Source organism: Sinocyclocheilus grahami, unplaced genomic scaffold (genome assembly GCF_001515645.1).
Source record: "Sinocyclocheilus grahami isolate Dianchi unplaced genomic scaffold, SAMN03320097.WGS_v1.1 scaffold142.1, whole genome shotgun sequence".
NCBI classification, from domain to species: domain Eukaryota; kingdom Metazoa; phylum Chordata; class Actinopteri; order Cypriniformes; family Cyprinidae; genus Sinocyclocheilus; species Sinocyclocheilus grahami.
In genome coordinates this window covers 881,164-908,981 of record NW_015505321.1, presented here as the reverse complement: position 1 = coordinate 908,981, position 27,818 = coordinate 881,164, and the positions used below count along the sequence as shown (strand labels likewise).

General features: G+C 34.0%; 4 protein-coding genes across 5 annotated transcripts; all 4 read right to left on the bottom strand.

Moving 5' to 3' along the window:
- Nucleotides 1-3,251: 3,251 nt before the first annotated feature.
- On the bottom strand, nucleotides 3,252-5,267 carry LOC107591482 (diamine acetyltransferase 1-like). The gene is made up of 6 exons (XM_016280637.1): nucleotides 5,007-5,267; nucleotides 4,850-4,901; nucleotides 4,678-4,761; nucleotides 4,109-4,210; nucleotides 3,730-3,770; nucleotides 3,252-3,501 (listed from the first exon to the last, which is right to left on the bottom strand). The coding sequence occupies exons 1-6, from the start codon at nucleotides 5,070-5,072 to the stop codon at nucleotides 3,334-3,336; spliced, it is 513 nt and encodes a 170-aa protein (XP_016136123.1). The 5' UTR covers nucleotides 5,073-5,267; the 3' UTR covers nucleotides 3,252-3,333.
- A 5,547-nt stretch (nucleotides 5,268-10,814) lies between these two features.
- Nucleotides 10,815-12,617, bottom strand: LOC107591484 (diamine acetyltransferase 1-like; the record flags this gene model as incomplete). Its single annotated transcript, XM_016280640.1, has 3 exons — nucleotides 10,815-11,419; nucleotides 12,378-12,418; nucleotides 12,503-12,617. Coding segments are annotated over 3 exons (327 nt in total), but the record flags the coding sequence as incomplete, so codon positions are not given.
- Nucleotides 12,618-13,357: 740 nt separating this feature from the next.
- LOC107591481 (diamine acetyltransferase 1-like) lies at nucleotides 13,358-19,027 on the bottom strand. Of its 2 annotated transcripts, XM_016280636.1 has the most exons (6): nucleotides 18,782-19,027; nucleotides 18,050-18,101; nucleotides 17,895-17,978; nucleotides 15,024-15,125; nucleotides 14,899-14,939; nucleotides 13,358-13,962 (listed from the first exon to the last, which is right to left on the bottom strand). In XM_016280636.1, the coding sequence occupies exons 1-6, from the start codon at nucleotides 18,845-18,847 to the stop codon at nucleotides 13,792-13,794; spliced, it is 516 nt and encodes a 171-aa protein (XP_016136122.1). In that variant the 5' UTR covers nucleotides 18,848-19,027; the 3' UTR covers nucleotides 13,358-13,791. The 2 variants fall into 2 exon arrangements, with proteins under 2 accessions (XP_016136122.1, XP_016136121.1); XM_016280635.1 differs by having other exon boundaries at nucleotides 14,899-15,125.
- Nucleotides 19,028-24,093: 5,066 nt separating this feature from the next.
- On the bottom strand, nucleotides 24,094-27,803 carry LOC107591478 (peroxiredoxin-4-like). Its single transcript, XM_016280631.1, has 7 exons — nucleotides 27,550-27,803; nucleotides 26,867-26,984; nucleotides 25,888-26,004; nucleotides 25,664-25,786; nucleotides 25,318-25,448; nucleotides 24,307-24,341; nucleotides 24,094-24,216 (listed from the first exon to the last, which is right to left on the bottom strand). The coding sequence occupies exons 1-7, from the start codon at nucleotides 27,755-27,757 to the stop codon at nucleotides 24,166-24,168; spliced, it is 783 nt and encodes a 260-aa protein (XP_016136117.1). The 5' UTR covers nucleotides 27,758-27,803; the 3' UTR covers nucleotides 24,094-24,165.
- Nucleotides 27,804-27,818: the final 15 nt, after the last annotated feature.

Genomic DNA, 27,818 nt, shown 5'->3' with positions numbered 1-27,818 from the left:
TTAACACTCTATTATGAAAGTCATTTAAAAGATTACACAATATCTGAAAAAAAAAAAAAAATTTTTTAAATGGATTCATTTTTCTGGGACAATATACGAACCTTAATATAACTTTTTAATATTAGAAATAATATAATCTTGCCTGGTGGCAATGCCAAATAAATATCAAATATACATGCTGATTAGAATATTGAAAATGTTAAAATAACAAAGAATAATGACATTAAACAAATTTATTTTTACACTCAATGTTATTTCAGTATTATTTATATACTATTATAAGCTTTTATTTTTATATATTCCGTTTTAATTTTAGTTTTGAGAAATGTTGTGGTTGACATTTTTTTATTAGTTTTTTTTTCAACAAATTCTATATATTTTTCTGTGTTAGTAATTTTAGTACTTAAGTCTTATTTTCATTTAGTTGCCAAGACAACATTTCTACTTTATTTTTTTAAGTTTTAAGCCTCAAAAGCATTGAGAATAATGGCAAATTGGCACCAAAAAAAAAAGTAACTCAAAAATAAGAACTCTGGATGCATTATGGTAATGAGAAATTGGTGTGAAAATGTGCTTATTTGTCATGAAAATAATATCAAAATGCAAAACAAATGTCTATCTATCTATCTATCTATCTATCCCCCTGCTGTCAGATATGCTGATGGAAATGTCGTGAAAGGCCAGCGGGAGCACTGATTAAACAATAAAACGGCCCAAAATTAGATTGTTTTCACATTTGGTTTGAACCAAGTTCAAATTCAAGGTGTCACAGTTGGGCTGGGTGGCATAGGATAGTTTGCAGGTAAACGCAGGTAACTACACCATCTGGCCCCAAAATTAAACTCGTTCATTTTGAGTGACAATGTCAATTGACAATGCTATATGGGCGTTATTATATTATAGGCAAAGACAAATCAACAGTGAAATCACTCGCTACTTTCTGCATTTTGTCTAAACTCAAGTACAGTATCTCATACACTGCAAAAAGTGATTTCCTTTCTCAATATCTTTGTCATTTTCCAGTAGAAATATCTAGGCATTGTTAAATCAGGACTTGTGAAGTAAAATAGCATACAATATCCATCCATCCCTCCATTCTTTCTAATAAAAGTATTTTTTTTAATCTTTTGCTTTAGTTATTTTGTTTTACTGGAAATCTTTATTTGCATTAGATTGCAAAATATTAAACCAAGTGGCATCTTAAAAAATATATATTTTAAATGATATATTTGATATATTTTGCAATCTAATGCAATGGCATTAAGGTAGGTGTGTGTGTGTGTGTGTTTTACAGATTAAATATGCCGTTCACAGCACTCATTCTTTTTCTCAGAAGTCCTCATGACTGTGGTGTGCAGTGTTGTTTGTTTACAGGTGCATCATCGTATCTCCAGGGAGGTTTTGATGCAGGATCTCCATCGCTTCCTGACCTGCTTTTGCACTAGCCACTTCCTCTTTCAGCTGTCAATCATCAGACGGGAGTTAGTGGCTTGACTGGAAAGTTCTGAATTTGAAAACAAACTACTGGGATTGTATTAAAAACACAGTGTACCACCAAAAATAAATGTGATGGTGGTGTGATTTCTAACTGAAATGATTGCAATGTATGCGATTATATATTGTATGCATATACGGTGTAGGGTGCAAAGAGGAAATGTTAACTTCATTTGGGGTTAACATGTGTAGCGAATCAGCTCATGGGGAAATATGAATAATTAATCATAACTAGTTATAGTTAATTATAAATATTTAGATCCGCTGTAGATATTTACTTGACCTCTCAGGGTCAACTGTCTGTCAATTCTAAGAACGTTAATTTCCTGGTTAAGGGAAATAACTTTCTTACTGTACAACTCTACACAGAGCCTGTAGCATAAATCTGCATGATTAGGGACTCCAGTTATGAGAAAACAATGAACAACGTCAAGTGTGACACAAGTAAGACTTTATTAACTACATAAACACTTAAACTAGTCTAACATACTACATAAACACTCAAACTAGTCTAACATACACATACACATACACATACACACACACACACACACACACACACACACATATATACAGTTGGTATAGGAAAGGGTTAAAGCTTAAGCAGCAAAGAGGAGAGAAAATAAAAATATGAAGTTATGGAACCATTTGATATTCAGCAGATTTACAGCCTGAAGGAAACATCAGATTCTTAGTTGCATCAATTAATAAAACTAAGTTTGAATACTTGCACGTCTCGGCTGTCTGAAAGAGAGGTTTGATGCAGTCCAAAGGTTCAAGTTGATCTTTGCTGAAGTTGGTTGTTGAACAAGAACCAGTTTGAGGCAGAGAATCTTGGTGAATGGAAAAGTCAAGGCCGAAGCCTGGCACGAACTTAGTGTGTCCTGGAGCGTTGTAGCTCACATCTTGTTTAGATCATCAGAAGGCGAATTCATAGATACTAAACATGGTAGGATTACATATAGGTAAGATGACCGGAACGAGTGGTTCCATCATAAGCCTGCATAAAACAGTATAAAATCTCAAAGACAAAATACACAATGAGCTGAAGGATATGTGTGTTCATTCAAAGAAAGGTTTTGCTATGGATTCATTAGAGAAGAGTCCATTTCTACTGTGCACGGTGTCTTTCCTATGGAAAATGTAGTGAGAGGGGTCATTCTCAACATGCCATTAGGTCGTAAATGTATCTGGTCTAGCAAAGGTGTTGTGGTTGCCATGGGGACCAGGGGGGGCCTGGTGTCTTTGCAGACATCCTGGCACCCAGTTTATTGGGTGAGGGGACTGTGACGATTTGTTAATCTAATGAATAACTGATTTGTTAAATCAAATGAAAAATCATGTTTGATTGGTCCAGACACTACACACGTTACGGTCAGCACAGTTTCTCAGTCTGAACTTCCTCTTCCTGTGCAAACAAAACTGCAACAGTTAAACAACCGCTGAACTAGTTAATCCTAGATTTAAACGTCTGGTTGTTTCCAAACAGCAGAAAACAATTAAATCACTTCCTAAATGGAGTCATTGTCTCACTTACTGGTTTTTAACCTTAGAAAGTATAACGTCGCCCGCTAAAGTGAAGTCAACATGCAAATAATGAAATATTTTAAAGCAAAAATCCCGAGGTAATGAACAAAAAAATTTATAATAATAATAATAATGTTTCTTTAATAGGGGAAAACAGGGTTAACATACTGATCCAACAGAATTTTCACTCAGTCGGTTTCTCAGAGTATAATCTTTATTTATTGACGGATACATTGCAGGTGTGATCAATAGACTACACAACAGTTGTAATCATGATCCTCCTCTATGGAACGTCTCCTCCCGCACTGGCGTCTACTTGGATGACATCTTGAGTAGGTTGCACTTGTCGATCTCGTACAGACGCCATCCCTCCTCGTGCGAGAGATCAGCCGCTCCGCGCCGCTTGTAGAACTCGATGGACGACGTGTTCCACTCGGCCACGATGAAGTGCATGCCGCTGCATCGAGTCTTCACTGCCGTCTGCAGCCAATGGTAGAGAAAGAGTAATGAGAAAAAAATAAAAATAGTCACTTCCTCAGTTTTGAAAAATTGTATTTAAAAAAAAAAATAATAATAATCTCATTTCATTGACCTACACAAACAAAGGTAGGCCTAGAATAGAATATTATCATATAACAAAACAGTTCTCTAAATTATTTTAAATTCTTTATTATTATGTAAATTTAGGTTGTAGTGATTTAGAAGTACCTCACTCAGCATCTTCAGGATTTCAGAGCCAATCCCATAACCTGAAAGGAAGCAGCAAAAAATAAATAAAAAGGAATGAATATTCTTGTTAAATAATCCAAGTTATTGTTAAATATATATTTTTTAATTAGAATACATTTTATGAGAAATGCATACACAATAATAATTATATATTTTCAGTTATAACATAATAATAATAGTAGTATAATATAATTATATCAGTATTAACACTAATTATTAATATTGCCATTACTATAAATAAAATAGTGCACGTGTATTAAAATAAACAATTCTTAATAGTAATACATGCATATGGTTACGGTTACTATAATTAGAAAAATGCATATACTAAGTGGAAACTGGTGGCATCACTTCAGACCTCTGAACTCCTTCATCACATAGAAGTCCTCCAGATAAAGCAGCTTCCCAATCCAGGGGTCATAGGTGAAGTAGTACATGGCAAAGCCAACTACTGTATAACCTGAGGAGGAAACCACACACACGAGGATGTTAGTACACCAGGGTTCAAGAGAAGGAGGAGAGGAAGAGGAAGAGAAGGAGAAGAGGAAGAGGAAGAGGAAGAGGAAGAGGAAGAGGAAGAGGAAGAGAAGAGGAAGAGAAAGAGAAGAGGAAGAGAAAGAGAAGAGGAAGAGAGAAGAGGAAGAGGAGAAGAGGAAGAGGAGGAGAAGAGGAAGAGGAGGAGAAGAGGAAGAGGAGGAGAAGAGGAAGAGGAGGAGAAGAGGAAGAGGAGGAGAAGAGGAAGAGGAGGAGAAGAGGAAGAGGAAGAGAAAGAGGATTCAGCGGCTCTGACGTCACCACTAACGCATGACGCAGACAGATACATTGTAACACTTCCGCCACAAGCGCAGCATTAACTGTAACAGCACCGCAGCCATGATATAGATAGGCGTTTTTGTAACAAAGTGAGCACTGGTGTTTTTGGCTTGCCTTCAACGGACTGTTTATCTTTCGGTACTTCAGCGACGACGCAGTGATAAAACGGATGATCTCCGAAACCGTCCTCGAGCAGCTCTGAGAAATAAACGCAGAATAATAATCATATATTATACACGGAACGCATAAGGTTTATAATACACCGAATAACGGTCTGTGGGCCTACCTTTCTCGGTCAGGACGACCTGTTCCTCCATTTCCTCAAACTTCGCAAGTTCCTAGAATTAGTTAAATGGCGTAAATTATGTCGCAGACATCAACATGTAAACACCGTCAGCGAGTAATTGTTGTAAACCACGCGTGCGCCGCAGTCGTGTTGTTACCTTTATGAGTCGCAGTATGTCGGACACGTCCTTGGGCTCGGCTTTCCGTAACACAAAACTGGCCATTTTCTTCTTTTACTCTTCTTCCCTTTTCTTACTAGTCCTCGGTATGTGAAAAGTAGTAAGATTTGTTTCTTCATTCGGTTCCAAGGGGGCTACCCTCAGCAGAAAGTCTGGGTTTCTCACCCGATCAGCGCGGAATCACATTAAGTCTGAAGTCGCAGGAAGCGCTTTGTCTGACTGAGAGCTGAGCCGAGCTCCTGCGCTATTTATACCCGCGGCGCTCTGACGTCAGCAACCGGAAGTGCTGGGTAGCTCTGACTCACAGCAGTAGAAGGCTTTCTTTTACTCTTCTTCCCTTTTCTTACTAGTCCTCGGTATGTGAAAAGTAGTAAGATTTGTTTCTTCATTCGGTTCCAAGGGGGCTACCCTCAGCAGAAAGTCTGGGTTTCTCACCCGATCAGCGCGGAATCACATTAAGTCTGAAGTCGCAGGAAGCGCTTTGTCTGACTGAGAGCTGAGCCGAGCTCCTGCGCTATTTATACCCGCGGCGCTCTGACGTCAGCAACCGGAAGTGCTGGGTAGCTCTGACTCACAGCAGTAGAAGGCTACAGCAGGATAACCAGTACGAGCCGGAACAAAGAAGAAGGGCTGTCGGATATTGTGTCAAGGCTGCCAACCAGTGAAACATGAGGCACGGATTGTGTCCGTTTATAAATATTTCAGACTTGCAACTAGTTCCATCAGCTCTTTTTTGGCCCTTGGGAGAACACAAACCACTGCTAACAAAATATCATAATTGATTAAGTCAAGCCAAGTCTGCTTTATTGTCAATTCTTTCACATGTACAGCACATACACACAGAGAATTGAAATTGCGTTACTCTCAGACCCTTGGTGCATACAGATAACACTACAGTAGAACATAAATACAGATAGACACAGATTAAATACAACTATACAAATAAGGTAAAATGTAAGAAAATATATAAAGCACAAGGCATATGGCAGATAGAGTGCAAACCAGTAAAGTAAACAACAGTGCAGATATAATGATTGTAGTGCAAAAAAAAAAAAGTTAAAATAGTAAAATAAGTGAATTAAGTTCACTGTTAGCACAACAATGAGTGAAAAATTAAATGCAGCTGCTAACAAAAATATTATAATTGATTGTATTAATAAATCAATCAATTGTAAATAAATAAAAACTAAATACAAGTCAAATATAATATAATATTAATTTAATAGATAATTAATTAATAATAACTAATTACATTTATAATACAATGTATTAACAATCAGTTACAGTATTTATTATAGTATTTTGAATAGATAGTTGCATTTTAAGGTAAGTATATAATATAATTTAAATGCACAACAATTAGAGTTAAAAGTTAAATGGAAAAACTGACATGAAAATATGATGACCATATTGTCTAGCACACTAAAAATATATATTTTTAATTTGTTGTTTTAAATATTTCAAAATTGGTTTAATTCGGCATTTAATCTCAGATTTTCAGTGTGGTTTTAGACTTTTGGACCATATCAAAGTACAGTAGCATTGTCACATACTAGGTGTGCCCCAATTTGCATACTAATGCACTATTCTATCCAGTTTTTTTTTGTATAAATAATGTATTAGTGTGTTCACACACTGCCCAGATGATGCATTTAAATAACTGGAAAAAGCAATCAGACTCCGATGTTGACAACATGTTGACACTGATCTCAGTGATGATAACATAACCTTATTCATACACTAGACAGTTGAGTACATACAATAAGTCCATAGTGCGTAATTTGGGACACAACTACTATCATTATAATACTTTTTTATAGGGACCTTGAACACTGGAAGTGGTTTTCAGACAAAAACAAGAATGTCATCTGACAGCAGCACAAAGAGAAATAAAGTCTCCTGTGGGTTACAGCTCGCCCTTAGGTGTCATAATATCAAGCCAAGACAGGAACAACATATTTCACAGTTTGCACAAAAGCCTGTTGCCAAACAAAAGTGCTAGCTTGTACTTGCGAGTGCAATCTTCTGTGTGATTGTAGGCCTGCGTTCTGTTAGTTATGATGCTTTCATGCTTTGCTCATTAAGGTTGATGACAGATGGTTAGCCCTGCAGTGTAATCTAGAAAACTGACATCACAGATTTTTACCTCCAACTTAATTTTTTTAGTTGCGTGTGATTTCATAATTGGCGGCTATGCTAGATTTTAAATGAATAGTTCACTCAAACATAAAAATTCTGCTTTCATTTACTCACATACTTAGTGTGCAAACTTGCATGTGTTGATGTCGTCTGCAGAAACAGCCATGGAAACTTTACAAATGTGTGAGATCAAACGCGGTTTGTTCATTCCCAAGAATAGAGCGGGAGGAAATTGTTATATAACGTAAATTTGTAGACTTCAAAGGCGAATGCACTGTTGGGGGAAAACAGGATATATTAAAATAATATTCCCATATTTATCATTTGTATTTAAACAAAGGTGACAATGAGGCTTTCTTTTTAGATTTAGAGATGCTGTTATTGTTACTGAATGGTGCTGATGCTATTTTTGTCAGTGTGTCTCCTTAGAAATGTGAAACAGATCTTTGAATGAGCAACTATTGATAAACATGGCATTATGGAGATTGATGCCATTGATGCATCATTGCTGTGTGTGCAATTATAGACATTTCAAAGGCAGAGTAACCTTAAATAACTTAAGAATATTATTAACCTTGCCTTAAAAAGCTATGATCAGTCTAAGAAATTGAATAGCATTTTATGTACCATAGAGGATAGATGTGAAATTGCCTACGCATTATTGTTTAAAGTGTCAAATAGTGGATGTGCACAATGTTTACTCCAAGAGTAAAGTTAGATTTGTCTTTGCGATGCAAAATGCATATTTTATGCAATGCAATGTGTATGCAGTGTGAACTTAAAGCACAAAGCTAGTAATACAATATGATGCTACAAATGCTTTGTTGATATATGATTTAACCCCAAAGAGGTTACTGTATGATATTGGATGCACACAGTTCTAAAGCCTCTAAATTATGAATTTTATGTAGGTTATTATTAATTATACAAAAGTCCACATTCAGCTCATGGTTCATGTGTCTTTTTGCTGTGAATTCTTTACTGATTGAAATGTAAGAATAACCTTGATGTTATTAGTAATATATCAAAATGAACATTTTCTGGACTGCAGCAATTTAGATTTACTTGATTATGAGTAGATAATAGAAAAAGGATGTTCAAGTGTGAGTATCACTTACACTATGATCATCAGGCTTTTGAGGAGCATTTATTTGTTCATATCTTAATCATTATTGGATTGCATTGCATTATATGTTTGGATCATCAAAACGAAGCATTTAAATATCATCTTACTAAGACATATTAGAGTTATAGAGTGATTTAATGTAAGTATCTGCTATATTTTGATTTACACTGACTTACATTACAAGCATCGGAATTTCATTATATAAATATCAACATTTGCACTAAATTGCTTATTTCTGCTTAGTTTGTGCCTCTGAAAAAAAAGAGGTGTTTTCACTATATCATACTATAACAGACTGATGTATCAAATATGATACGTAAAACATATGCAAACTTTCTAAAAGATTTGTAAAATATATTTTAAATGAATTTAATGACTATTATTTGAGGCTTCACAGGGTTAAGAATCTACAAACTACTACCTCTGAACATGTACAGCAGCATGTGCACAAGCATCTCTAGTGTTTATCCGGTTCCAGTTTCAGCCCATGAGCATGTATTTATGAATGGGATATAATCGGCACTGACTCATTCACATCCGCTCTCAGTCGGAATTCTTGGCTGAGAGACTTATAGGGGGTTTCCTCTGACCACATGGATATTGAGTCATTTCCAGCACCCTCGACCCAACAAAAGCACTTATGCATTTTTCTTATATCTGGAAAATAAGGTATTGACCTATTGAAAAAGTTGTAATAAACATCTTAAGGCGTGCGGATGTCTTAGAGGTCACCGGGCAGGAAGGCATTGTTATTTTCACAGCTTTGTGTTTCCTTTAGTCCAGACAAACGCACAACTGTGACGTTTAAGAAAGAAAACCTGCATCACTGATGATGACTGTCTAAGAAAAAAACATCACGAGTTGAATTACAGTGTTTATATGCAATATGCAATAATGGACAGGCCTTTACAAATAAGCATGCACCTCTCATTCAGTTTGGCTCTGTTCCCGGGAATGTCTCAGGAATCTCTCACACTCCCACTTCACACACTGTAAACAGCTGGACTGAGCAATGATTTCAGGACAACTTTAATACTTACTGTTAGACATTTGTTCAAATCCTAAATATGAGCAAACACCTCTAATAAAACAGACAAGGGGAAAAAATATACTGTAAATTTGTAAATAAAACAAACATGTCTGGTGTTTTTAATATGCCTAAAAATATGTGCAAATGTATCAGTCAACACCATTGCTGAGCATTTACTGCTTAAAACTGCAGTTTACCAAAGAAGTTGACCTCAAAAAATGCTTTTTGAAACAGCTCCAGTGTCCTATGTCACAAACATTTAACCTGAGGGGCGGGGGTTTTCATCCACTGGTCATAGGTTTCTATTTACAACGCTTTTGCAGCATTGAGAAATGTAGCCAATCACAGACTTATCTGTTGATTTCTTGAACACAATGGCCAATCAGAGGTGTTTACGCTAGAATCCACTCACCTCACAAAGGTTCAACGCTGAGTTCTGTTTGCTCGCGAATCCTCTCATTAGCTATAACAAAACAAAGGTAGACACGATGTAAATAAGAGATTAATTGTGCAGTTTAGAGCTTCATTGATTATAACGGAGCTTCGTGAGACTGCAATGAGCTGAGTCACAGCTTTTTAGTGATTATAAGGGGAGCACTCTTTGCGCACTTTCTAGGCTATAATCCACTCAGAATGTGAATAAATTCGTAGTTACTTTTTATGGGAAGTAATGCATTACGTTACTTTTGCACTATTTCTCATCTGGACTGATCTTGCTGGTTCGTTTTTAATATAAAATGTTATTTTTGGCAAACGTAAAAGCCCTCTCACACCTAAAGAGAATTGATTGAATATGCCTCAGGCTGAAGGAAATGTAAATTAATTTCTGTAAAGTAGAGGCTGCAGCTCAGACAAACCTTTCAGCTGTGCTGCCATTCTGGACTGCATGAAGAATTGGATGCAGGAGAAGAAAGTTCAACATTCTTCCGTAATTAAAAAGAAAGACAGACAACAAACACAAATGTTTTGTTTATCTAAAGCCATTTTTGTCTATTAGTATGCTTGAACTGGATCATCAAAGGTCAGCAGCAAAAATGGGAATATCTGTGAAGGATATTTGTGTTATGAACATTTCATTTTTGCAGGTTTGTGTCATATTCTGAGTTTGCATTTCACAGTTTTTATTCATTTTGAAGAACACTGAATCTGTGTTTGTGCAGGTGAGATGAGTAAATGCATGTTCATATTTAATCTAAATTACAGTAACATCATGTTCACACAGCGCCTCTGTACTCCCGATTTCTCTCAACATGGGGACAGGAGAGCTGTCAGTTAATAAATGGGACAACAAAGTAACCGGCATTACTTATTTGAAAAAGTAACTTAAATGCATTACTTTACTATTAACTTGATTACGTAACTTGCACTACTTGTAATGTGTTACCCCCAACACTGGCCTAAGTAGAATTGTTGCTAAGTATAAAATTGGGAAAAATTTGATCTCATTTCAAAAACGAAAAAGATGAGGTAAACAGTATAAAAATAAAAAAAATTCTAATTTAAATGTTTTATTTTCATTTTACAGTAGAATTTAAGCTTGAAGTATACAGAGAAGTAAATATGCCACGTCTATATAAACATCAGTGCATTGCATAAGCAAAAAAATCTCTGATGCATGAATTATTAAATCACAAAGGAAAAAAGATATCTTAATGTATCCTTTTAAAAACAAGAATCTTTCAAAATAACTTATTTTAAGAGAATTACACATTTTAAACTTGTCATAAAAACGCAATGACATATAAAGGGGACATTCACAGAGAATTATGGGTAAGAATTAAAGGTTTTGGATGTAACACCCTGAAGGCTTCAAAATGATTTGTGACGATCTGTCCACTTCAGTGGACACCAGCACCAGAGGGTCAATCATAGTTTGAACACAACACTAGATGATATTCTGCAGTGGGTTTCCTCCTGACATTCTCTTCACTCCTCATTGGTCATCTTGAGCAGGTTCTGCTTGTCGATCTTGAAGAGCCTCCATCCTTCCTCCAGCGAGAGATCAGATGCTCCGCGCCGCTTGTAGAAGTCAATGGAGGGTTTGTTCCACTCCGCCACGATGAAGTGCATGCTGCTGCACCGAGTCCTGACCGCCGTCTGCAGAAAACCAGTCAATGATTGGAGAAAACTGATTTGAGTACAAGATATACTGCCAGGAGAAGATTAGAGGTGCTGTATAATGCTGGATCATTAACCTGGGACTAATTATTAACTAGTATGGTCAACTTTGAGCTTTGGTACCCTGGTGAAAAAGAAAAACACAGCAAAAAATAAATAAAATAAAAAGTACACCGCATACTTAGCATACTTAAAAAAATACACAGGAAAAAAAAACATTGGTGTAGAAACAATTTTCACTCAGAAAAAATATTTTTTACAGTGTATATACTTAAAAAAAAATACACATTTAAGTGCAAACATGTTACTTGCAATTAAATTCAAATGTATTTCAGTTAAATTTATATTCCATTAAATGCAAACCTAAGAGTTTTTTTAACCCACTTAAGTACATCTTTACATTTATGGTTAAATAAAATATACTTGTGACATGTATGATATGTTTTAAATATATTTCTCACAGAAATGTATTTAATTAAAATATATTAACTTTAAATTTAATATTGAATAATACACTGCAGTTAAAATTATAATCAAGTACTTTACATGTTAGTGAACACATCAAAACAAATTAATGTACTTCTTTTAAAAAAAATGATTTACATTTTAAAACAATTTAATTAAAGTGAACTTTAAAGTAAGACATTATTACAAAGTGCACTTTTAAAAGTGTACTTAAGTGTGTTAAGAAACATGAAAGTGGGCTTAAGTAGGCTTTTGCTTCATTAATAATATATTACCTTCAAGTAGTTTTTTTTAAAATATGCTTATAAGATTTAAAGTACACTGCAAGTGCACATTCAATACAGTTAAGCGCACTTCTTTTTCACAAGGGTAACTATGTGATCTGAACAACATACTTGAACAGTTTCCTCATGGCTATAGAAGCAGATTTTATTGATCTTTTTGGTGTTGCATAAAGGAAGTTTAAACGTACCTGACTCAGTTTCTTCAGGATTTCAGACCCAATTCCAAAGCCTAATTTTAATAGAGAGCAAAGTGTGTTACATGACAGTGTCGCTGACAATTTGATAACACAAATATATAAGGTCCCATTCATACCCCGAAACTCCTTCATGACGTAGAAGTCCTCCAAGTAGAGCAGTTTCCCAATCCAGGGGTCATAGGTGAAATAATACATGGCAAAGCCAATGATCACATGACCTGGAAACACACTTCAATCACTCTATTGTTTCCAGCAAGACAAAGGCGTTAGTTAGCAACTACAAAATCGCTGTTGTTTTTGCAATTTGCTTTGGTTTGCTGAAATTAATTTCAGGTGGGATTATTGGCATCACAACCCTCGCATACACCACAGTCACATTTTCAATTAAACCATCATTTCACTTTTATTGTGTAGATTTGAACATTTATACTAGGCTGCAAAAATATTATCTTAGCAATCTTGTCTTGTTTTCCAGTACAAATATCCAATGAAGATACAATTACTTGAGAAACATAATATAATATAGAATAATATAATATAATATATGTTTCATTTATTTCGCAGGTTTGTGTCATATTCTGAGTTTGCATTTCACAGTTTTTATTCATTTTGAAGAACACTGAATCTGTGTTTGTGCAGGTGAGATGAGTAAATGCATGTTCATATTTAATCTAAATTACAGTAACATCATGTTCACACAGCGCCTCTGTACTCCCGATTTCTCTCAACATGGGGACAGGAGAGCTGTCAGTTAATAAATGGGACAACAAAGTAACCGGCATTACTTATTTGAAAAAGTAACTTAAATGCATTACTTTACTATTAACTTGATTACGTAACTTGCACTACTTGTAATGTGTTACCCCCAACACTGGCCTAAGTAGAATTGTTGCTAAGTATAAAATTGGGAAAAATTTGATCTCATTTCAAAAACGAAAAAGATGAGGTAAACAGTATAAAAATAAAAAAAATTCTAATTTAAATGTTTTATTTTCATTTTACAGTAGAATTTAAGCTTGAAGTATACAGAGAAGTAAATATGCCACGTCTATATAAACATCAGTGCATTGCATAAGCAAAAAAATCTCTGATGCATGAATTATTAAATCACAAAGGAAAAAAGATATCTTAATGTATCCTTTTAAAAACAAGAATCTTTCAAAATAACTTATTTTAAGAGAATTACACATTTTAAACTTGTCATAAAAACGCAATGACATATAAAGGGGACATTCACAGAGAATTATGGGTAAGAATTAAAGGTTTTGGATGTAACACCCTGAAGGCTTCAAAATGATTTGTGACGATCTGTCCACTTCAGTGGACACCAGCACCAGAGGGTCAATCATAGTTTGAACACAACACTAGATGATATTCTGCAGTGGGTTTCCTCCTGACATTCTCTTCACTCCTCATTGGTCATCTTGAGCAGGTTCTGCTTGTCGATCTTGAAGAGCCTCCATCCTTCCTCCAGCGAGAGATCAGATGCTCCGCGCCGCTTGTAGAAGTCAATGGAGGGTTTGTTCCACTCCGCCACGATGAAGTGCATGCTGCTGCACCGAGTCCTGACCGCCGTCTGCAGAAAACCAGTCAATGATTGGAGAAAACTGATTTGAGTACAAGATATACTGCCAGGAGAAGATTAGAGGTGCTGTATAATGCTGGATCATTAACCTGGGACTAATTATTAACTAGTATGGTCAACTTTGAGCTTTGGTACCCTGGTGAAAAAGAAAAACACAGCAAAAAATAAATAAAATAAAAAGTACACCGCATACTTAGCATACTTAAAAAAATACACAGGAAAAAAAAACATTGGTGTAGAAACAATTTTCACTCAGAAAAAATATTTTTTACAGTGTATATACTTAAAAAAAAATACACATTTAAGTGCAAACATGTTACTTGCAATTAAATTCAAATGTATTTCAGTTAAATTTATATTCCATTAAATGCAAACCTAAGAGTTTTTTTAACCCACTTAAGTACATCTTTACATTTATGGTTAAATAAAATATACTTGTGACATGTATGATATGTTTTAAATATATTTCTCACAGAAATGTATTTAATTAAAATATATTAACTTTAAATTTAATATTGAATAATCAAGTACTTTACATGTTAGTGAACACATCAAAACAAATTAATGTACTTCTTTTAAAAAAAATGATTTACATTTTAAAACAATTTAATTAAAGTGAACTTTAAAGTAAGACATTATTACAAAGTGCACTTTTAAAAGTGTACTTAAGTGTGTTAAGAAACATGAAAGTGGGCTTAAGTAGGCTTTTGCTTCATTAATAATATATTACCTTCAAGTAGTTTTTTTTAAAATATGCTTATAAGATTTAAAGTACACTGCAAGTGCACATTCAATACAGTTAAGCGCACTTCTTTTTCACAAGGGTAACTATGTGATCTGAACAACATACTTGAACAGTTTCCTCATGGCTATAGAAGCAGATTTTATTGATCTTTTTGGTGTTGCATAAAGGAAGTTTAAACATACCTGACTCAGTTTCTTCAGGATTTCAGACCCAATTCCAAAGCCTAATTTTAATAGAGAGCAAAGTGTGTTACATGACAGTGTCGCTGACAATTTGATAACACAAATATATAAGGTCCCATTCATACCCCGAAACTCCTTCATGACGTAGAAGTCCTCCAAGTAGAGCAGTTTCCCAATCCAGGGGTCATAGGTGAAATAATACATGGCAAAGCCAATGATCACATGACCTGGAAACACACTTCAATCACTCTATTGTTTCCAGCAAGACAAAGGCGTTAGTTAGCAACTACAAAATCGCTGTTGTTTTTGCAATTTGCTTTGGTTTGCTGAAATTAATTTCAGGTGGGATTATTGGCATCACAACCCTCGCATACACCACAGTCACATTTTCAATTAAACCATCATTTCACTTTTATTGTGTAGATTTGAACATTTATACTAGGCTGCAAAAATATTATCTTAGCAATCTTGTCTTGTTTTCCAGTACAAATATCCAATGAAGATACAATTACTTGAGAAACATAATATAATATAGAATAATATAATATAATATATGTTTCATTTATTTCATATATATAAGTATATTACATAAAAATTATTACAATATATAATTATATATAAAATGATTTTATTTTTCTGACTCCACTAGCAGGCCCCCCCCCCTCTTGATATCTAATGTCATTTTTGATGCATTTTTCTTAATATCTAATGTCATTTTTTATGCATTTTTCTTAATATCTTGTCATTTTTTATGCATTTTTCTTGATATCTTATGTCATTTTTGATGCATTTTTCTTGATATCTAATGTCATTTTTGATGCATTTTTCTTGATATCTAATGTCATTTTTGATGCATTTTTCTTGATATCTAATGTCATTTTTGACGCATTTTTCTTGATATCTAATGTCATTTTTGACGCATTTTTCTTGATATCTAATGTCATTTTTGACGCATTTTTCTTGATATCTAATGTCATTTTTGATGCATTTTTCTTGATATCTAATGTCATTTTTGACGCATTTTTCTTGATATCTAATGTCATTTTTGACGCATTTTTCTTGATATCTAATGTCATTTTTGACGCATTTTTCTTGATATCTAATGTCATTTTTGACGCATTTTTCTTAATATCTAATGTCATTTTTGACACATTTTTCTTAATATCTTGTCATTTTTGACGCATTTTTCTTAATATCTTATGTCATTTTTGACACATTTTTCTTAATATCTCATGTCATTTTTTATGCATTTTTCTTAATATCTTGTCATTTTTTATGCATTTTTCTTGATATCTTATGTCATTTTTGATGCATTTTTCTTGATATCTAATGTCATTTTTGATGCATTTTTCTTAATATCTAATGTCATTTTTGATGCATTTTTCTTAATATCTTGTCATTTTTGATGCATTTTTCTTAATATCTTATGTCATTTTTGATGCAATTTTCTTAATATCTTATGTCATTTTGCTTCTCACGTAAACATATCTTGATTTAAGAATGTTTAGACATTTGTACTGGAAAACAAGATAAAAATACTAAGTAAGAAAATCATTTTTGCAGTGCAGCAGAGTAAGGCTGGGAATCAAAACAAACTAGAAAGACTTGGACGGAATGTGGCTATAAAAGAAACGTTGCCGTTGTCATGGCAATTAGAATTGTTTTCCAAATATTGTCCATTTGTTTGTCCTCAAAATTCTAAAAGATTGATTCATGGAATTGTTCGTTGCCTGCGATTCCCATCCCTAGCTGTGAGTATGGAAACACATCCGTATGGTGCGTCTGGCAGACAGCTGTTAGTTTGGGGCGTATGGTAGTGTGGTGTAAGGCTGCACGTCCCAGCTGTTGTGGCCTTACCTCTGGTTTATTGTATATGTTACGCTATTGGTATCAGTTACCTCCCCGCCCATCCATGTACACGCCACGGGCAATGTACATGGTGAAGCAAGAGACTGTAGCCTGAAGACAATAAATTACAGAGGGGGATTGGATGAGCGTTCTTGGCAAATGTCAAACAACTCAAATTCTCTGTGTTGAGATTCACAAAAAAAGACACTTCAGATTCCAGTGTTCATGTTACAGCATTACTTCAATAAATAAGTTCACCCAAACATTATTTACTCACTCATATTTCCCAAAATTTGAATTCCCAAATAGTGACCACTTCTCTCAAGCTCCAAAAAGGAGATATATGATATATTTATTTATCATTTTTATTGACTGATATTTAACTTTTTTTTTCTTGGAAAAATGTTTTAAAAAAAAAATGCAAATATACATTGACTTTCTAGGTTTTGACTGTCTTTTTATTACTATTTACTTATATTAAATATACTATTATTTTATATTTATATTATTTTTTTTTAATTATGTATTAATGTTATACTTTTATATTTACATTATTTTATATGAATTATGTTATTTATAATTTAGCATGCTATCATCATTTTATTTTATTTATACTATTTTTATTCAGTTATAATATTTATATTACTTTTATTGCTATTATTACTTATATTTAATAATTGTATTATTTTATTTATCATTTTTTAGTGACTGTTATTTGACTATTTGTGATCAGATGATCCACTTGTTCATTAGCAAAAAATGTCAGAAAACAAGCTTCTCAAGTAAAAGTATCTTAATTTAAAAGGGAAAAAATATCTAAACCAGAAAAACACTAAACAAGAAAATCACACATATATGCCTACATTTATAAAATGTATGAATTTGTAAAACTATTCCTTAAATCTCATTTTTGGGTGAACTAGTAGTAATGAACTAGATGCACTTCATGTTTACAGAATGTGTAACATGCACGCTGCAGTGCAAAGTGTTTCCAAACACAGTTTTGCATCTTTATGCACACAAAGACTCTCGGTAAATCAAGTGCGGGTGGGAATTTACACTCTCCTGATGCGCTCGCTTCAACCTGATACGGAAACAAAAGCAGAACAGCACTGAATCACAGAGCTGCAGCACAGGTTTAGTCTTACTGTCGGCGCTCTGGTGCTGTTTGGACACATCAGCCACGATACAGTGATAGAACGGATGATCTCCAAACCCATCCTCCAGCAGATCTATACAGGAGTAAAACCAGCCATTAGACGAGCGAAGCACAAGTTACTAAATTCTAAATGTGCTTGCTTACCTTTCTCAGTAAGAATAACTTGATCTTCCATTTCTTCAAATTTTGCCAGTTCCTATGAAACAAGCATATTCAGGTTTGAAAATGATCAAATTGGGATTACTAACTAGGTACTGTAACTCATGATCTCAACTCATCATCACAAAATTTAAGGTAAAAAAATCAATAAAAATTTATTCAGAAATTGCTAGTGAATTTCACAATTATAAAGAAATAGCAAGTAACACATTGAATTAAACATGACGTTTTTATGTAGAAAGACTGAAATACTGTTTTCTTGTAAAACATAATCAAACAATCTTAACTGACTTAAATTAACTTTGGAAAAATAATGTTTACAGTGTAGCTACACAGCTTTAAACTGCCTGAACTCTTTAACTTCATTAAGTAATATAAATAATAATAGCAATAAAAGTCATAATATAAATACTATAAATAAATAATAGTATAAATTAAATAAATAGATTTGAATAAAATACAATGAAATAATATAAATGTAAAATTAATAACTAATAAAAATAATTCTAACAATAAATAAATACATGCATACATAAATATTGCAAATATATATATATATATATAATTAAAACTACAAAGAAACTGCAAGTTACACATTTAATTAAAGTAAAACTGAAATACTCCAATAATCTTTATAACTTGTAAAAATCATTTTTATGGTGTAGCTACACAGCTTTAAAATGCCTTAAATAGCATCAATCAAACTGAATTTCACACCTTTATGAGTCGCAGTATGTCAGACACGTCCTTGGGCTCGGCTTTCCGTAACACAAAACTGGCCATTTTCTTCTTTTGCTCTTTTTTCCTTTGCGGACTAGTCCTCTGTATGTGAAACGTAGTAAGATTTGTTTCTTCATCCGCTTCTCAGGGGTTCACCCTCAGCTACAGGCCTGAGATCAGCTTTCTCCTGCTTGGAAAGGCATCCAGTGGCTGGTGTGATGAAGCGTCCTCTGGGCTCAAAGCTGCGCCGTTCCTCCTTTTATTGATGCTCAGGAGGGGCAGAAACCTTCAGACCACTCCCAGAAAACCTGCTGTGCATCGGGTCCTTCCTGAAAACAGTGGCCTGTTTGTTCACTCAGAGCGGCATGGGTTAATGTTTATCTGGAAGGATCGACAAGGTTTATGTACTTCACTTTCAAACTGCAGATCATGCAAAGGTAGACATAAGGATCCTGATATACCAAATAAAGCAGACCTTTGAATTTGCTTATGCAATCTAACAAATTGTGGGCAATGCAATTACAACTGCACACACTGATTGAATATTTGACAATTATATTATTCTATAATGCATAGAGGCCTATATGCATATCTAGAAAGCAGAGTGGCTGTTGGCTGATATGCCGATAAATACATAATACACTTTATTGACAGAAAAATAAAAATGTGCATGAAAATAAACATACATTTGACATATTTACTCAATTCACAAAAACTGGAAAAAGAAATTCAGCAATAAATAACTGACAAGGCTGTCGGCAGCTTTTACTAATGACACTTCTGCTAATCAACAAGTGGTTTATTTAATTACAAAAAAGTCTAATATTATTTAATTAATATCATAAGAATTATAAATAACATTTTAATAAATAATATAAATAGCAATACAAGTAATCATATAAATATAAAAATATAAAATTAATAATAGTGATAATAATAATAATAATAGTATAGATAAATTCTGAACGTTAATAGTAAAAGTAATAGTAGGAAGGACAAAACCTAAAAATTCGATGCATATTTGTATTTTTTAAACAAGCAAATCTAATTTAAAAAATATATATCACAAAATAGTCAACTATCAGTCAATAAAAGAGATAATAAAAAAAAACACAAATATTAAATACTATAAATAATACCAATAAAAGTAACAATATAAATATTATAAATAATAGTATAAATGAAATAAAATAATAAATGATATAAATAATATGAATTCAAACTAATATAAATGTAAAAACATATAATGAATAAATCAAATAATAAAAAATAAATAATACTAATATAAATGAACAGTATAAATAAATTATAAATAATAGTAATAAAAGTCAAAACCTATAAAGTCGATGCGTCACTTTCTGAAAAATACTGAAACAAAGGTTTAAAAGTCATCATGCATCATGAATATGAATACAACTCTGATGATTGAGGGAAGCCTGCCTGTGATTTAATACACAAACTTCATGCATGAGGAAGCTGACTATGTGGACTGTTTAGCCACGACGTGCTCTTGTGTATCGTCAACACAACTCGACTTACACTTGGTTTGATGAAAACTACACTTTTCGCAAAAGTCTAAATAAAGCACAGCATCTGGATATTCATCAGTGACATCAACTGCACAGGTATCACAGTCCTTGCAGTGGAACCTGGAAATGTGTTTTTCTTATACGCTTCACACAAAAACATCTTCAAAATAACAATTGAACGGGTGCGGATGATGAAAACTGTTTGCACATGCAACTGGATGGCATATTAATGTATTAATATAGCTATTTTTACGACAGAATGTCCTGCTCTGAGTGACTTTAAATGCTGATTTGTCCATTTTTCTTGACACGTGACACTGACAGCATATTCATGGAAAACTTTCCAGAGTTTTAGCACCACACCTTTGACCCGAACATGTGACTGACCTTTGCTGCATAGTGCATATACAAAAACACAGACTATTAGTCAAATCTGCTCTCTGGGGAGCAAACGTTTCCACCGATCTATATTCATTTTCAGCAGTGCTGCAAAAACAAGACAAAAAAATTGACACACTTCTGCAAATTCAGCAGTTTGTTTACATCTATTCTCACCTGGCTTTGTCCTAGAATGCAAGAGATCTGAAATACCATTTAAACACTTTGAGAAATGTAGTCTTTTTTCTACATTGTAAAAAGAGCTTAAGTATTACAAGGTTCCTCATGATCGATCGATTAAGTATCTGCTTACTGGAGTGAAGATTTTAGCATTTTAAATATGCAACTTATAAAAGATTTTATGCAGAAAAATACAATTCCTACTAAAATTATATTCATTACAGAAACATTCAAGACTTTACGATTTGATTCAATTATTTCTCTATAGGCTAAAATCACACATTTTTTATGACTGTGGAAACCCTGATATTACATCACTATGAGTACATTTCTAAAAAGATCATTTGGAGCTCAAGATTTAATAACACTGAAATTGCAATCAATAGTTGCATAGTCCCACATGCATAGCTTTATTGTCTAGCAAGCACCACACCTTTGACCCGAACATGTGACTGACCTTTGCTGCATAGTGCATATACAAAAACACAGACTATTAGTCAAATCTGCTCTCTGGGGAGCAAACGTTTCCACCGATCTATATTCATTTTCAGCAGTGCTGCAAAAACAAGACAAAAAAATTGACACACTTCTGCAAATTCAGCAGTTTGTTTACATCTATTCTCACCTGGCTTTGTCCTAGAATGCAAGAGATCTGAAATACCATTTAAACACTGAGAAATGTAGTCTTTTTTCTACATTGTAAAAAGAGCTGAAGTATTACAAGGTTCCTCATGATCGATCGATTAAGTATCTGCTTACTGGAGTGAAGATTTTAGCATTTTAAATATGCAACTTATAAAAGATTTTATGCAGAAAAATACAATTCCTACTAAAATTATATTCATTACAGAAACATTCAAGACTTTACGATTTGATTCAGTTATTCCTCTATAGGCTAAAATCACAAATTTTCTTGACCTTTACAGATGTTATGACTGTGGAAACCCTGATATTACATCACTATGAGTACATTTCTAAAAAGATCATTTGGAGCTCAAGATTTAATAACACTGAAATTGCAATCAATAGTTGCATAGTCCCACATGCATAGCTTTATTGTCTAGCAGTTCATCCGTTTGCACTTTGGCCTTAACATCTGTCTGGGAGGGGGTCAAGAAACAGCCTTATCTAGTCTTTAGCAGCGTGACACTGTTATTGCAGCTGTGCATGTTTGCAGTAATACAGGCCTTTCCTTAAAAACAGTCCCGTCACTTCACGCTTGTAATTTAGTCTCAGTTTCAAAGTGACAGCAGCTGCAAAGCATGACACTGTTGATTTTTCACACAAACATCTTTGTTTAGTTGGGGTTGTGCTATAAAAGCTGATTCTACATCGCCATCTAGTGTCAGACTAATCGGTTCATTTATGCATGTTTGTAGATCCAGGATTCTCACAACTTCGACCAATGCATTTCCATTGCTAATGCTTTAAAACTATAGACATAGTTGGGACAGATTCTCATTTGTGTTTTAGACCGCATTCTGTAGAGTTAATAGATTTAAAACCATTTTACATTTAGCAGATGCTTTTATCCAAAGTGATAAGGTGTGAGGACAATGGAAGCAATCAAAATCAACAAAAGAGCAATGATACGCTAGTGCTGTAACAAGTCTCAGTTAGCTTAATGCAGTACACGTAGAAAGGTTTTTTTGTTAATTATATAATAAATCAAAAGAAAACCAATAGAATAGAAAAAGAATAGAGCAAGCTAGTGTTAGATCAAGGTTTCTGACTGTTTTTCTATAGTTTTTACACATCAGTGAAATTTTTGATTTTTGATTTTCATCTTTAGCAGCGTGACACTGTTATTGCAGCTGTGCATGTTTGCAGTAATACAGGCCTTTCCTTAAAAACAGTCCCGTCACTTCACGCTTGTAATTTAGTCTCAGTTTCAAAGTGACAGCAGCTGCAAAGCATGACACTGTTGATTTTTCACACAAACATCTTTGTTTAGTTGGGGTTGTGCTATAAAAGCTGATTCTACATCGCCATCTAGTGTCAGACTAATCGGTTCATTTATGCATGTTTGTAGATCCAGGATTCTCACAACTTCGACCAATGCATTTCCATTGCTAATGCTTTAAAACTATAGACATAGTTGGGACAGATTCCCATTTGTGTTTTAGACCGCATTCTGTAGAGTTAATAGATTTAAAACCATTTTACATTTAGCAGATGCTTTTATCCAAAGTGATAAGGTGTGAGGACAATGGAAGCAATCAAAATCAACAAAAGAGCAATGATACGCTAGTGCTGTAACAAGTCTCAGTTAGCTCAATGCAGTACACGTAGAAAGGTTTTTTTGTTAATTATATAATAAATCAAAAGAAAACCGATAGAATAGAGCAAGCTAGTGTTAGATCAAGGTTTCTGACTGTTTTTCTATAGTTTTTACACATCAGTGAAAGTTTTGATTTTTGATTTTCATTTTAAAATGTTGTAATTGTCATTATTTAATATTTCTATAGTTTTTATTAGTTTTAGTTTAAGTTCGTGAACTTAGTTAAATATGAATATTAATATATAAATATTTAACAAGTTAAATATTGAGAAAAAAAACTTTCAGCTTTATTTCAGCTAACAAATGTTTGTTATGGTTTTAGTTTACTATAATAACTCTGATACTAATATCTCCAAAAACATAACATTTTTAAAGTTTTTTTTTGTTTTTTTCAATTTTCAAAATGTTTTCAATTTTTTTACTTGACAATTTTGTCAAATTTTCCAGTACAAATATCTAAACATTCTTAAATATGAATAACATGAGAAGAAAAATAATGTCTTTGTTTAAAAAAAAACAAAAAACATCACAATGAAGCTAGTTTATGCTTAAAACAAGAAAAAAAAATCAGCCATGTGGTCAGAAAAATAAACCTAATTTAAAGGGAAAACAACATTATTGTATAATGGCAACAAATTATTGGCATTTTTACCCCCTTCTTTTAAGCAAAAAAAACCCCCCCCCCCCTTTTTTTTTTTTTTTAAACCAAGACCTGTCAATTTGCTTGTAAATGTATCTTGATTTAAAAATATTCAGATATTTGTACTGGAAAACAAGTCAAAAATACAGAGGAGGAAAGTCATTTTTGCAGTGCAGCTTTCTAGACAATCTCAATAAAAATGTCTACTGCTTTTAACATTTCATTCATTTCGATTGCATTTTCTTTTACAGACACACATACAATAAGACACACACTGCAGGGACGAAACAAAACTACATGATTATCAAAACTCTCCTTTTATTCTGCGTTTCAAAAACATTCATCAGAACAAACGTGTAGTGAAGCATTACGCTCAGTTGAGTTTATCAAAGTACTTGAGTTTGCCTGAAGGGTCTGGGATAATCTGTGCGGAAAGAGGAGAAATACAGAGAGATACTGTAACCTGTGATCACACACACACACACACACACACACACACACACTGAAATCTTACCGTATCACTGCCAGGCTTCCATCCAGCTGGACACACTGACATCAGAGAGACAGAGACAGAGTCAACAACACCCAAACCAAACCCTTACATTTATATCATGCACACTCGTATACTTAAGTACGTGTGATATAAGCTATTTATACATTACAATGTTCTGGTGGATAATGCATGATACAATTAGAGACTGACATGTCCAAACACTTCACTTTTTTCTGCACTAGATATTTTCAACTAATAAAAAAAAAGATAGATTTCTTGTTAGCTGAACGTAAGCATTTGCTTCCATTCATTCTCAATCAAATCTCTCCATTTGTTGCCCATTTCACTGTTACATTTCAAATTTTGGACAGGCTACTATATGCAGTAATACGGAAATAAACAAATAATAATTTCTAAGATAAATCACTTAATCTGATTATGCTCCTGAAGCAGTGTCATTTTAGTATTACTTATAGACTGTGGTATTTATTAAAATTTTGAATTTGATATTTTCAGTTTTCATTTTCATGTTAATTTAAATGTTAGTAATTTTACTATGTGCTTTTGTCCTTTTTTTAATATTTATATATAGCTTTAATTTATCATCATTTCAGTTTCATCTTAAATTGACTTCAGTTAGTTGCCAAAGCAACATTTCTAATTTCCCTTTGAAGTTTTTTTTACGTTTTTCATCACATACAAGTAGAATACTTACAAACAATACAAATATTCATTTTATTTCCACTTTTCTCAGCTAGCACAATCTATTTTTAATAGCTCTAGTTAACAGTAACAACTCTGTTCTGAATGTGATACGAAAACCCACTGTCTTTAGTCAACACAATTAATCTCAAACTCTGTATTTGCATCCAAATATTTTAAGCATTAAAATAGATTAAACATATAATTTCATAAATCAGTGTGTTAAAATTGGCGGCCCTAGTAAACACTGCTTTAATGTATTATTCAAATTATAACTTTGACAAAAAAAAATGTCAAAAGTGTGTCATCAGTGATTAATAACTGCTGTACCTTCTCCGTGTTTATCGGTGTACTGGAAGGCCTGCACCAGTCTGAGGGTCTCGTCCACAGAGCGTCCCACCGGCAGGTCATTCATGGTGATCTGTCTGAGGACACCTTTATCATCGATGATGAAGAGACCTCTAAAAGACAGCAGAGGATAAAACCATTACCACATAACTCAGCAGGCAAGTCATTCATGTAATACTGAAACACTAGCTTTAAAATCAAGGTTCTGATTTTTCATTGAATGCCGTTAATCTTGTTTTTGATTACTCGTGATACATACATTTGTAAAATCCATTTACAATATTAAGGTCCAATAGGGTCAAAAACTGAAAAGGCCTAGTTTCAGTACCGGAGCGTGTGCCCCTGATCCTCAAGAAAGACACCGTAGTCTTTGGATATCTGATGAGTGAGGTCAGAAAGAAGAGGGATTTTCATTGGTCCGAGACCTCCTTGTTTCCTGGGTGTGTTGATCCTGATAAAAAGAAACCAGCGGTGAGTCCATTCATAGTCCTCACTTATCTAAGATATCACAACGAATCATCTCAAAGTCCAGAAGAAGCAGTGTGTCCTCACCAGGCCAGGTGAGTAAACTGAGAGTCCACCGAGCAGGCGACCACTTCAGCGTTGATGGCCTGAAACTCATGCACACGATCACTGAAGGCGATGATCTCAGTAGGACACACAAACGTGCTGTGGATCAACACAACCGGTCAAGCGTTCAGAATAATTAACAGTTTCTAATGTTTTTGAAAGAAGTCTCTTCTGCTCACCAAGGCTGCATTTATTTGATCAAAAATACAGTAAAAACAGTAACATTGTGAAATATGAATACAATTTAAAATATCTGTTTTCGAAACATTTCAAATGGGATGGCTTCTCCTAGTTTTCTTAGAGATATTTGTTGCCAGTTTATCAGGAAGTGACGATTTTGTTCTCTTTGACTCGTTTGGATGGAAACGGTGCTTATTCGCAAATGTTTTGTGAGATATTCCAATTTTGCGCACGAGTTTAATTTGCAACTTTGGATGGAAACCCGGCTTGTGATACACTTGTGCATACTTTTATTCAAGGATGCATTGAACTGATTGAAAATGACAGTAAAGACATGTCACAATACTTCTATTTCAAATAAATGCTGTTCTTTTGAACAAAGATGTATCGCAGTTTCCACAAAAACATGAAGCAGCACAACTGTTTTCAAAATTTATCATTAAAACCATTGTTAATAAGACACCCAACAATAACTTGAGCAGTAAAGCAGAATATTATACTGATTTCTGAAGATCATGTGACACTGAAGACTGGAGTAATGATGCTGAAAATACAGCGGCGCATCACAGGAATAAATTACATTTGAACATATATTCACATAGAAAACAGCTATTTGAAAGTGTAATAATATTTCCCAACATTTCTGCATTTATTGTATTCTTGATCAAATAAGTGCAACCTAAGAGACTTCTTTTAAATCGTAATGATTCTAAATGGTTTTGTGCATTCAGTCATTCAATTCTAAGAGTAACTAAAGCTAATGTAGTCAAAGCATGCTCACAAGTCCAGAGGGTAGAAGAAGAAAACCAGGTATTTTCCCTTGTAATCTGACAGTTTCAGCTCCTTAAACTCGCCATTGATCACAGCTGTTCCTTCCCAGTGTGGCGCTGGTTTTGAGACTGAAAAGAAATAAACATAACAACATTTATTATTCGAAAGAATCATATCCCAGCGTCTATTATTAATGCAGATATTTGAGTGCATATGCATGCATGTGACATGTACTGTCTCTTTAAGAGATTCAATAGCATGCTGTCTTGGATCCAAGTTTCAAATCATGACGTGTCCTTAAAAGCAATGCACTTTTATCCCCAACACAGACTAATAACTGTAAAAATGACCTGATTTGCACAAATAAACAGCACGTATTAATATCTCAGACACTAATGTGAATTAATCCTACTGATGATGCATCAGACGAGCTGTCATGCTGACAAAACATTGCTAACAATCCTTCTGGAACAACTTATGCAATAGTCATTATCTCAAAAATAACTTCTATAGAAATAAGCAATTACACAGACGTTCACTTCAAAATCCGTCCACACATTTTTCTAATAAGAGACGATGCTTGCAGGCTAATAGTAACGTTAGTACGTGCTGACAGCTGTTAGAGACATGTGCAATTAATGGATATTTAAAAATATATATTTAAGACCCCATTTGCATTGCAATTAAACGCACTTTTGGCTTTGCTCAGGTGTAAGGAATGGTCAGAGACTGGGACGCGGAAAGCCTCTCCGGGATAAACGTGTCCACCGGCGTAATTATAACACTCTTGCTCCTTCCTCCAGTCTGCACCGTCACACAGAACCGACTCGGTGAGTAAAAGAAGCGTGCACACCGCGCCGAGCCACTCTCTGGGCGTTTTAACGCAGCGACTGGCGTCCATTGCTGAGTCTTGCAGGAAGAAGAACGTCGCTCTCTTCGTTTGATTACTATTCCTCCTTCTC